The 12325-nt window shown below is 34.8% G+C and overlaps 1 protein-coding gene across 7 annotated transcripts in view; it reads right to left on the bottom strand.

Annotated features, from left to right (window-relative positions):
- Positions 1 to 12325, bottom strand: part of NCKAP1 (NCK associated protein 1) — a 58879-nt gene that overhangs the window by 34003 nt on the left and 12551 nt on the right. For 4 of the 7 annotated variants that reach the window (XM_021532549.3, XM_021532551.2, XM_021532555.3 and 1 more), the window contains 4 exons: positions 3064 to 3156; positions 2812 to 2868; positions 1927 to 2069; positions 1750 to 1840 (listed from right to left, as the gene is read on the bottom strand). In XM_021532549.3, coding sequence (XP_021388224.1) covers positions 1750 to 1840; positions 1927 to 2069; positions 2812 to 2868; positions 3064 to 3156 — 384 coding nt within the window. Of the gene's footprint in view, positions 1 to 1749; positions 1841 to 1926; positions 2070 to 2811; positions 2869 to 3063; positions 3157 to 3599; positions 8857 to 12325 lie in introns of all 7 variants that reach the window. The other 3 variants (XM_021532550.3, XM_021532553.3, XM_077785162.1) reach the window with 2 other exon arrangements.

Below are 12325 nucleotides of genomic sequence, written 5' to 3'. Positions count from 1 at the left end.
ACTACTCCAGGCTAGAGGAAGGATGCAAAGAAGCGAGAGAGTTTGATTTCTATTATTTTTAGAGTTACAAAAATCTCGAGTTCAGAATTAGAGGACGTGAGAAAAAAACAATAAGGCACAGAAGTCCTCCCACACACAACTGGAAGTTATTCATTATTTACTCAAGCAAATTAAACTTCGTAGCAAAACTAAGCAAGTGTATCCTAAGTATTGTCTCTTGACTTTTGTATCAATACTGGTGCCTGAATGAATCCTCAGGGAGCCAGATCTGAACAGCGTGAGAGGAGAGGAGATCACTCAGGCAAAAAAACCAAAGTCATCTGCTGAAGCTGATGTAAAGGACTAAACAACTGCCTGGTTTGCTGCAAAGCAGTGGGATTACAGAATGACAACTTCAGTGTGCAGCTCCACGAGAGCACAGCCCAAGAATATTTCTGTAGTACAGCACCTGAAAAGATCCCTGACACCAATTTATGCTTCTAGCACAGAATAAGCACAAGAGCAAAAATTGGACTGAAAGGCATCTTTATGAATGTGTCAATGGAAAAGACTGATCCACTATTAAATACAAGAGCATAAACAAAGATAATACTGAGAAGCAAAGCATCTTTGTTAAAATGTGCACCAGAAAAGATTACTTGTAAATGAGATCCTTAGCTAACAAGTCTTAACAAGATAGGAATTGTGGAAAGTGTAACCCCAATAAAATTACAGACAAGTTATAAATATTAGAAACCATTTCACTTCAGAGCATTTAGGAAAGTAGCTGGAAAACTCTGAACTTCTAGTGACAATACTGAAAAGTTTAAGGAAATTGAGAAAAATTTAGAAAAGCAACTAGAGAAGGAAAACACAACCAGTACCTAAATTCAAAATAGGCAAAGAAAAACCCAAACCTTAAAAACTTTAGGAAATAACTTAGAATTTAGCATAAAGTACTGCCAAAGATTCCAAAGTAATTTGTAATTGTTAGTCAATTAATTTGCAAGCACCTAGAAAGTAACATCTTCATAACAGTTAGTCAGTCCTGATCAGAGAAATCTAGTCTCCTTTGACAGAACAGCAAATCTAGTGAACTAAGGGGAAGTGATAAAACAGGATATGCTTGGACTTTGGTGAGGCTTCTGTAACTTTTCCAAGGTATTCTTACATGAAAATACAGCCCAGATACAACATCACACAAATGCAACACAACTAACTGTGTAAGAACAGAAGCTTAGAAACACCTGTACAGAAAGGACTAAAGGAATTGAGCTCCTTTAACTCAGTGAAGGCAACTCAGCAGTGTCAGCTTTCGAATACAGTAGCCACTGTTAAAGAGGCAATGGTGATGTTTTGGACAATCCAAACCAAAGCACCTCAGGTTACAAAATAGAAAATCACATTCATCTAAGACAGCAAAACAACCAACTTCATGGAAACATTATGAATCTCTTTAATTTCAAGTTACAAGCCTATACAAAACACAGAAGTAGCCATTCTCAGGTGATCCACAACTGATTTTTTATTATTTTCTAATCCTTAGTGAACAGAATGGCACCTTACTAATGGGTCTTATTCCTGTATTTCTGCAAGTTGTGCTTTTTAATAGGGTATCAATCCCCAGCTGTAGACATCCAGTGTAAGCAGAAATCTCATGTAAAATTTATACCAAATGGCCTTTGACAAAACAAACTCTTGCATATTTACTTTTTATCTCTGTTTCTCCCAATTAAGTTTACTGCATGCCTGTGAAAAGTAGTTACATACTTTACTGTGAGGTACAAATTCCTCCATCATTTTCTTTAAAGGATTTTCATAATCCACAATCATCTGGCCAAGGCGTGGATATTCTCTGTCACTAAAAGCAACAACAAACAATTCACTGAGGTGTAGCTGTTACTATCATAAACGTTATACATGTCTTTCAAACAATCAATTTTTTACCTTGCTCCATGTGTCATTTCATGGGCATAGTTATACAGTCCAATGATAGCCTTCCTTTCTTCAATTCGAGACAGCAGTATCATTAGAGTTGTGTAGGTTATAATCAAATCTAGGTAGTTCTTTGTTAAATCAAAGTTTACAGTCTAGAAATGAAAACCAGTGAATTATCATTTAAAAACTTTTAGAAACAAGCATAAAACATTTTTCCTTACATGTCCACCAATTTTCAGCATTTTTAAATACAATGGGCTACCTGTTCCTTTTTCATATTATGAATCTAAGCTGGCCAAATTTAAAATAATGACAAAAAACTAGTAAGGTGACATTAAGAACATTAAGAAAGTTGAAACCAACAGGAAAAGGTGTTGGAGGCCTTATTTTGTGGTTTTGGAGGCTTTTTTCCTATGTTTGTTTGGTGGTGGTTTTTGTTTTGGTTTTTTTTGTTCAGGTTTTGTTGGATTTTTTTGGGGGGCTGGTGGTTTTGTTTTAAATATAAGACTTTTAGATGCTTCTGTAGTTGCTTCAGTCAACCCCAAAAGTGGCCTCCTCACACAGCTTAGGTGGACACCAGTAACAGTCTTCTCTTGTGAGTCTCACAAGGCATAAGCATGCAGATGACAAGGAATTAACTTGCAGATGCAATAAATAAATTACTGAAAATTTTTTATGTTTGGTAACAATACTGGTACTACTGTCCATAAGAAGCCTACTAAAAGAGGTCTATCTCTCTATTATAAAAGTTAGAAATGTGAAACCTACGTTGTTTTTATTTCTCTTGCATTTATAACTGGAGATGTGATGTTTCTTGGACTAACAAAAGCAAGTCCTTCTCCCCACAGAACTCTGAATATAAACATTTTTGAAAGTTTAAACCTAGAAACTTACAATATCAAAGAAGACTTGGCAAACATCAATAGTGTTTAGCAGCTCACAGACATGGTCCTTGAAAAACAAAGGAATAACTTTAGTTTAAAAAGATATCATTAAATCACATTACTCCAATTAGTGATGGAGCTTCATTTTTTTTTATTTGAAGAACAGATCTTCAAGTTCAGCTATTTCATTATATAGTGCTGTTTCATGAATAAAATTACAGAAACCTAATGTGACGGAACAACTACATTTGTAATACCTTACCTTAAATTCCATAACATCAACGAACGTGAAGTAGTATAATGCCAAGTTCTTCAAAATCTCTGATTTTTCCTTCTGGAGCTGAGCAAGCTGTTGCTAAAAGAGAAAAATAAACATGCACACTGTTCTTAGAAGATCTTGAGAAGACTGCTGAAAAGTAATACCTGTGAAGCACAGAGAAGCCACCAGGCTATGCAAAGAAGCTGTAACATGGTTTTCTAAGACTAAGGTTCTGTGTGTGTCAGAGTTCTCAGCACTGACCATTTTAACAGCTGCCAACTACATTTTGAAGATAAAAGTTACATTAGTACACATTAGTACCAGAGTCATATTGTTTAGCTCAGCTAGAGATGAAAATGGTAGTCAGGAGGAGTGTTATGTTATCACATATGTATAATTTGCAAAAGCAGAACAGTACATGAGCACAAATCAGTATGCCAAAACCAAAATAATTATGTTACTTGAGGTGGAAGAAAATAAGGTGGCAGGTTACAAACTTTACTACAGAAAAACATTGTGCTTTTAAATTCTGAACTTACCAAAAAGAATATCCAGGCAAAGCCACGTTAAGCATGCAAAATAAAATGTAGATACAAACATAAAATACAGTAACGGTTCTTTGACCAGTTCCATATAAACACAATAATACATTCAAACAAAAGCAACAAAATAAAGAAACATAAAAGAAGCAAAACACTAGCAATTAGACACTTGTGGATAAAATGGAAGAGGCAAACGTGAATACAGAGGTAAAATAATTCACATGGATTTTTTTTATATATTTTAAACAGACAATGAAATACTATTTATTTTTAAAGATTTTCTGAAGAACAAGATTGATCACTTAGACAATTAAGAACACAAAAAGTAGCTGTTAGTGAACAGCCATTCTGTTTATCTATGTATGACAGTCTCACAGCACTGCAAGTATCCAAATATTTAACTGGCAATATCCAGCTACAAATTACATCTCCTTCCTGATACAGGAATTGAAATGAGTTAAAGCAGTCACAATAGGAAAACATGCCCTCCAAAAATCTGCAAGATTTTAAATTAAAGATGATCAAGTTAAGTAACATCTTTTCTCTCAACAAGAGTAATCAATTACAAAACAGATTTAAAAATCGCTTCAAAATGATTAGCTTATTTTCATAAGAGGTTAGAACTGAGTATGCTTCTTCAGCTCACTCTCTTGTATAAAGCTGTGCTCTGTATTCTCAGTTTTATGTCAAGCATCAAAATTCCTCTAAATTGGTAAAACAAACTGCCTGGATCACAACCAGGTATCACGTGTAATTAAGTTTCACTTCTCTAAATTTTTAGAGGTGATGATGATTTTTTAGAAGTCTTGAGCCGTAACACTTTCATTATTGCCAATGAAGACAGGAATAGACAGTTATGAGCAAATCAGAATGGTTACATTATAAAATACTCCTGCCTACTCTTAAGCCATGGCAAAGGATTGGACTTTGAATGCCTGCCTATCTATTAATTTAGGTTTTTTTTTCACATAGGCATCAGATGAGCCTTAATTGAAAGAGTTGCAAGTATGTATGTTTATTTTGTAACTTGTCCCGATAAATCTCATGCACCAGGAAAAAGGTTATTCCCATTTAATGTGCTGCCATACAAAAACCTGTTTTCAAATCCCATTACTTGTATTTTGATCCTCAGCATGAGGATTAAAGCTGTAGTATTTCCAATATACACCTTTAACTTAGCTTCCTTGAGCACAAAAAATGAAGCATGCAGCATCACCGCACAGACTCCAGAGCTCCAGGATGTCCGTGCACCTCCAGTACACCTCCAGACCAGCTTGTGCCTACACTTGGAACTGCTCCAGAGGAAAATCTGCTTTGTACTTTCAGGACTGCTCCATCAGTCAACAGCTCTTACACAATGAAAATTCAGTTAATTCGTGGTTTTAATTTTGCACCCTGGCCCTAGCACTTCAAGCATTTCTTGAGTTTGTAGAAGACTAAACAGAAATAGGTTTTTTTTTTCTATGTAGCTAATAGAAGTGAACCTGATGAATCTGAAGTATTTTCAAAACTTTTCAGCAAGAGATGACAGGGTGTGATCCACAAGTAAGATTATTTCTAGTGCAGCGAAAAGCAAAACCAGAACTCATTACCATTGCAAACCCCCTTAACACCATTTTTTCTACTGCAATCCTAAATCATAGTAAGCAAGGTACAATGCTAAAGGAGACTCAGAATTATAGATTGCTGCACACTACACCTATTTTTGGTATAACAAATAGCAACTGAATGGTCACTCCTGCAGAACATTCAATTTCAAGCCATACCACATGAAATGGGGAGATATGGCAAAAAGGGAGATGGTGCTGGGAACTACAATCACAAAAGGAATAATAAATTTTCAGAAATTCTGTGAAGTTGTAGAGAGAATAGGGAGGTATTTGCCACACTCAGGCAAGGATTATGGAATTATTGCTGTGCATTCTCATCTTGTTACCTGTATTCCCAGAAACATTTACACAAAAGTGATGCTAAAATTTTCCTAGAGTTGAGATGACTATTCTTTGAATGCTGAGTGTCAAATGGGTCAGTAAATTTATATTTTAAATAGTAGCACCAAAATAAAACAATATATAAACTGTCTGTTATATCAGTATGGGGCAAATAGTTCAATTTATAGAGCACAGCCTGATCAGTGATGTTTAGAACAGCTTACAAGCATGCAGTGTCTTGGATGTTTATTTGCTTTTTTATCATTCAAGAATGTGGGTGTAACTCTGCACAATCACAACATTAAAACTTTCCATTACTAATTTCCTAACAGCTGTTTAGAAGTTGCTGGTGCTATATTGATTTGCTTTTGGTTTGAGGCTTTTTTCCTTAGCCTGCAATTCATTATTGAAAATTTCTAATAACCAACAAAAGTAGGTATATCCTAAAAGAGCATGTACTGAAGAAATGACTCTTTAAACATCAAAATGTTATTTTTACTATAGCTGACTATGCCTTGTAGACTGGTTAGCTATAAGTGGTTTATTTATTCTTAGAGAATTTGAAGTACAAATTATACCAACAGTGTTTTTGTTGAATGACATGAATTAGATTTAAGACCTATGAAAACCTGTAGAAATTTCAGCATAATATGGCAAGATAAAAAAAACTCTCACATAATTAATCTGAGATTATTTCTTTTGTCTATTAACAAAATACCACATCTCTGACCATGTTTGAATTTTATTTATAAATAAGAAAGAGCAAAGCTAACACCTTGTGAGGTAATACCTACAGGAGAAGGAACTGACCTTTAACTTGTGCCTTTCCTTCCTTATATTAAATCACAAAGATCATTACACAGTCAATTATATAAATAGAGAAAATATATTAGAAAAATAAAGAAAAAACTGGAGAGTTCAAGAGAGTCTTACTTAAAGCTTATATGAATGGCTCAGACAAAGGAGAAATGATGCAAGCCTGGTGTACTAATAATGTGAATAAATACCAATTTAATACAATGGCTCACAAAAAAAATGAGACAATTAGAAGAGGTTGTTCAGAGAGTCTAATGTGAGTAAAAACAAATGGTAGCCCTAGTCCTGTAATTTTTTATCAAGTTTATTTGACTGGTAGCAGCAGTATGTGAATAAATGTCTTATTTCATTATCTGGAAATGGATAATACGAAGGCAAATTTTCTGCTTCTTGTATCAGTATGATATTTTTCCTGCATGTCTGATCATTAAACACTTATATTTGTTTTCTACAATCCAACAGCATAAATATTACCATGTCCTCAGCAAAAATACCATCAACTCAATCTTACCAGCTGGAATATAAGCCCAAAAAAGCAATATTATAAATTCTGACTGTTAAATTTCAGGAGAGGCAAATCATCACTGCCAGTATTCTTACTGTCATTTGTTGCTTGTCACCTATAGAGTCTTTAGATGAACATTTGAAAAATTCAATTAATTTGAACAAAGTTCTGTGTCCACAAAATCCACAGCAGAACAGCAGGGAAAGATAGAAGCATCTAATAAAATAATAAAAATTAGTTTTAAATTCTGTAAATTAGTCCTAGAATGATGGATGTGTCCTTGGTTTTCTAATTTCCAATTAAAAGCAGTTTCTGAAGTACTGTGCTGAATATAAAAAGATAAAAAAGAATATTTAACATGTTTACTAACTAATGCATGTCTGCCACAGGATCTATTTTAGTTTGTTTTCAAGTTTCTAGCACTAAGTTAATTGCTTTGAAAAGGAAATAGCCACCTGTAATGCTCCATAACTGTTACCATTCCCAGGGAATTAATAAGGGCAGACAACTGGAGCAGGAAAGCTTCTCTTTAAAAACTGATCTACCTCTCAGCTGTAAGAAACAGTTTCCCAATCTTTCACCTTCATTTACAATTTTTGCAGTATTTTTATGATTCATACAATTTTTTAAATGCCATCTCAGTGGGGTTTTTTTTGTTTGTTTGTTTTCTTGGTTTTCAAGGGCCAAGCTCTTAAATTGCCAATCATTAAAGCAAAGAGAGTTTTACTGGATAAAGGAGAGGGTAAAGTGTTACACACATTCACTTCTCTGCAGGTATTGCAGACACTACAAAGCAACGAGCAAGCAAAATTGATTTACCTTGGCAAGTGACTTGTATGGATTTACATGACTTACAGCAGGGTTCCAGTGATTTATTACAAATAATAATAAAAAATACACTATTTGGATGTTATTCTCTCTTTAATTCAGGCTCAGTCGAAGGTCAAACCAAGAAAATAAAGTTCGTAGCTGACAGCACTTACTCTTTTGAAAAAATATGTTACATTCTAAGAATTCTGTTTGGTGAAACATTTTAAAGAGATTACAGGGTTTCACATGACCTCACGGAATTGGTATGAAAAAAAATGCTCACTCAAAAATGACTGTTAGACTGGAAAACTTTATATACTATATGGCGTTATATAGGATACATCATTTAAAATCAGTCTTACACCTGTAACAACTGAAGACTGATATCAGACATACTACTGCATACAAAACCAGAACAGTAAGTACAGTAGAACCAGAGCAAGGCATTAGCTCAACAATTTCAATTTTGAATTACTTTTTAGTGAAAATGTAGATTAAAATTTATTTTTTGTAGTTATTTTGCATTTTCTTGTGAAATAAACTATCATTAATATATTCTATTCTCAAGCATAAGACATCTTAACTGTTTATAGAAAGCTGAACAGAGAATTATTGTTCATCATCTGACTTCACTCATGCAAGGGGAACATTCATAAACTAAACTGCTGCCTCAGTGACTTCTGGAAAATTTATCTCTTTTGCAGTCCTTTTACCATTATCAGCTCCCTGAGCAAGAAAAGAGGTGAAAAAGCAGCTGTGCATGGCACCCCCTTACCTGGAAAAGGCCAGTTAAGTTTTATGGTGGAATCTGGGGAGTTGGGTTTTTTTTTGATTAAGCAAGCTGGAAGTTATCTGGAAAGTAGTCTCCCATACAAGAGACTTAACATTCCAGAAAGGTGGAGAAAAATGTTACCATTTACTGAATATGGGGATAATTTAAGTTAGACTTAAGAAAACAGCTGTGATAGCTTTAATGACTACATAATTTCTTTAAAAATAAATGACTAGGGAAAAGTATGGAAAAGGGATTACCAATACATGAGGCAGCAGAGCTGAGACTGCAAAGTTATTTTTCCAGAGATGACAGTCTCTAAATTATCTTCACTAGTGTATGAAAATTACAGTATTAATGCTTCATTAGAAAGAAGCAAACAAATTACATTTTCCTTGATGACCTGCAGCACTTGCAGGGCTGAAAGAAAAAAAAAAATTAAATCAGATGATTATTTGTATTAAGTGCTCTGGAAAAAACTAATTACTGGAAGCACCTATCACAAATTAAAAATCAAGACTGGTTATAAAGTGTGAGTTTTAGTTTTTTTAATAAAAGAAAGCATTTAATAAAAGCATGCATTAATGACTTCCAATAAGCTTTAGTCAAGGAGGTTCAGACACTCTGTGCCCACACCACCTCTCCCACATCCATCTAATCTGCTATGTAACCAGCTTGTTGTGAAGTGAAACTGTGAAAGACACAGGAGGCAAACCAAACACACATTGGGATCTAAAAGGGAAAAGGCAAAAATTCAAAAAGTAAAGTGAACCAATTCAAAACTATAGATCCTAACCCTGGTAGATTGGAAATGCTCATACTGCTTGTCCTCTGCTCCCAAGTGATTTTATTTCCAGTCCCCACAGACACAATACAGCAAAAAATTAGTCAATACAAAACACAAATGGAATTCATATGACTACTACTGAGACCATAACCTATTAGGTGATGAAGACTAGCATTATCTGGGCAACAAATCCTTCCCACACTAACCATACAATTAGAAATTTCAAAGTGATGCTTCATTGGTCTGCTTTGTGCTAAGTAATGACTAAATTTGCCAAAAGACATGTAAAAATATAAGTTTTTCTACAAGGAAATTGCTGAGGAACAAACCAAAAAAAAGATACGTTCAAGAAAGAAGACAGATATTCTCACTACTTATTCTATGTAGTGTATGGGAAAGCAGAAGAGGGGCTATAGCTTCATCACACAAAGACATGGAGCTTTGCCTGCACAGGCAGCAGATTTATCAAATCCTACTCACAAGCTAAAATAAATTTCTATCCTTTCTCTCTGCATCTCCAGTTTGCCATTGTGAAGTATTTTATTCTGGTTTTAAAAGGCATTAAGTATTAGCATTGACTGAGAACAGAGCAACTTTTAGGTCCTGCAACTTTTTTTTTTTTTTTTTTAGTTCAGTATGCTCTCTTTCAATTTCTCTGTGACAAGAACCTCACATGTGCCCCCTTATAAGAGGATGAACTCTAAACAGCCATCAGGAAAATCAGGCTGGTTCTGCATCCCTTACTTTGGAACTTTCCTTCTGAAGCTAGGCCAGGAAACTCAGTAACAATAAATGCTACTGAGTCAATACAAGCACAGTCAGATCACACACCTGACCAAGAACAACAGTGCTAAAAAATTTTTCAAAGCCATCTGCAGCTTAGAAGGCTTTTTCAAAGCAAAGCTTTAATCAATTTAAAATAATTCTAAATAGTAAAGCTCCCCCAAACACAGAAGAAACTTTCCTTTCAAACAGGACTCGATCTTGTTTGTTTCTCACTTTCTGAATCCTTCAATTTTTTGTTTATATTGTATTTTTGCTTATTCCTTCCTCCACAGGTTATTTCATATAGTGTGCAGCAATATTACCCTGGTGGCCTATTTCATTGAGAGTTTAAGAGTCTGGTCTTCAATCTGCACAATTTCAAGGTTATGTAATTCACAATGGTTACTGGAAAAAAAGGGCAGGTGTAAGACATCACAGGAACTGCCCCCAAACAATGGGAGAGAGAGTTATGAACTGACAAGGTACAGAGTTATCTATAATTAATCCTTTGGAAGATTAACTACTCCATTTAATTTTCCAGCATGATTAGCAAGGATTCATCAGCCACTTCCCTGTTTTAACTGTCCACAAACTTTCACTCTCAGTACAATACTGAAAACGAGCAACTATCAGACATTGTTCTGATGACTCAACATGTCAAACACTGAAGGAGGAACAAAATCAGGAACTCTGTTTTCCATGGATAAATATGTAAAAGATACCAATAGCAAATATAACAGAATTACTTGTTTCAACAGAATGAAAATTCATGCTTTTCAAGATCACCTGATTACAGCAAACACTGTTCATACTCTTCAATAAAATGTGTTGCTTATTTCTGAGACATAAAACACTGTAGATGACAATACCTGAGAAGAAACAGCTAAAATAGATAAAAAAATATCAAAAAAGCTGGCACTACCTATTCTCTAAAACTGAATGCAAGCGTGTTCAGCACCATCACCTACTGACATGTTGAAAGCAAAGGTACACAGTGCTAGGCAGTGGCAACTGCTGCACTCCAACATACAAAATCCAAAACACCTTCCTGAAAGGGTGTCCTGGAATTTCCACTGCAAGGAACAAACACAACTTATGATTTCTTAGCTATTTCCACTGCAGTAATTCTTTGTGATATTTCTTTAATCAATGTATCTCTGTTCCAACTAGCTTCTTGCCCTTTTAAATCTCTGATCGCCCTTTTCTTTTTTTAGGAGTTACAAACTCTATGGGAAACACCTGCAAATAACTAAGAGACATACCGTCAGCTCTGACTGCAGGACAGACACCCCAGCTGTCTATTGCTAGAGCTTAAAATCCTGCTTATAAAGTTTGCTCATAGATAAGGAGGGTAGGCTTTTTTCAACTCTGCTTAATGAACACAGGCCTGGCTGGCTCATAGTAAATAAACACACAGCCATGACAAAACATTATGAGTGTGTCCTATTTTAGAAACTCTGATTGTCAAAATATAGCAAGTTTTCTTTGATCTCTTTCCATAAACTTCACAGCAACAAATCCTTAAATGTCCATCATTAGTTAAACTCCAAATTCATAATCAACAACTGGAAGACATTTAAAGCATACATGCAGCTGCAGTAAGTAAATTCTATGTACATTATCTGTTAATAGTTCATCTGCCCCCCAAGCTTAGAGAACATGGAAGCATTTACCAAACATGGTTTAACAGATTTACTATTTTTACATTGATTTGATAAGGAATTTCTCTATTTGTTACTAACACAATCAAATCAATACAGAGATAAGCAATATTAAAGAGTATAAAGCACGTACAAATTTTAAAGTGAAAAAACACACTGTTAATGAAATTGTTTCCTCCATAAGTTTTCTTCTGGTTTCTTTGAGTTTTTTTCTCCATTGGTATTATTGGAGACATTACATACAAATTTGAGATGGCAATGTAAAAGAAACTAATTACTCTCATTGCTATCACCACTACCCTTCTGCAGAAACTCAAATACTTAAAGCAAGCCTAAACCTCCCAAGCACACAGGCACGCACTTGCATGAAGGGAACATGCAAACCCAACACCTACCTCCACTTTCACCTTTGGAAAGAAATATAAGCAGGTAAAACAAACATCTGAAGGGCCCTTCTCTTTCAAATTGAAACAGGGAAACAAGTGTACATCACCTGCCAAAATGCCTGCCTCTAGCCTAACAATTGCCTAAAAAAAGGCTTCAAAGTCAAAGTCAACAATACTGAGCCACTCAAAGGTAAAATGTAATTTACTTCTGCAACTGAACTCACTATATAAGGAGGAAACTATTTTATTTCCATATTTTTGTACTTCACAATATTTCTCCTTATGTACTA

Source organism: Lonchura striata, chromosome 8 (assembly GCF_046129695.1).
Source record: "Lonchura striata isolate bLonStr1 chromosome 8, bLonStr1.mat, whole genome shotgun sequence".
NCBI classification, from domain to species: Eukaryota; Metazoa; Chordata; class Aves; order Passeriformes; family Estrildidae; genus Lonchura; species Lonchura striata.
This window is presented reverse-complemented; position numbering and strand designations above follow the sequence as displayed.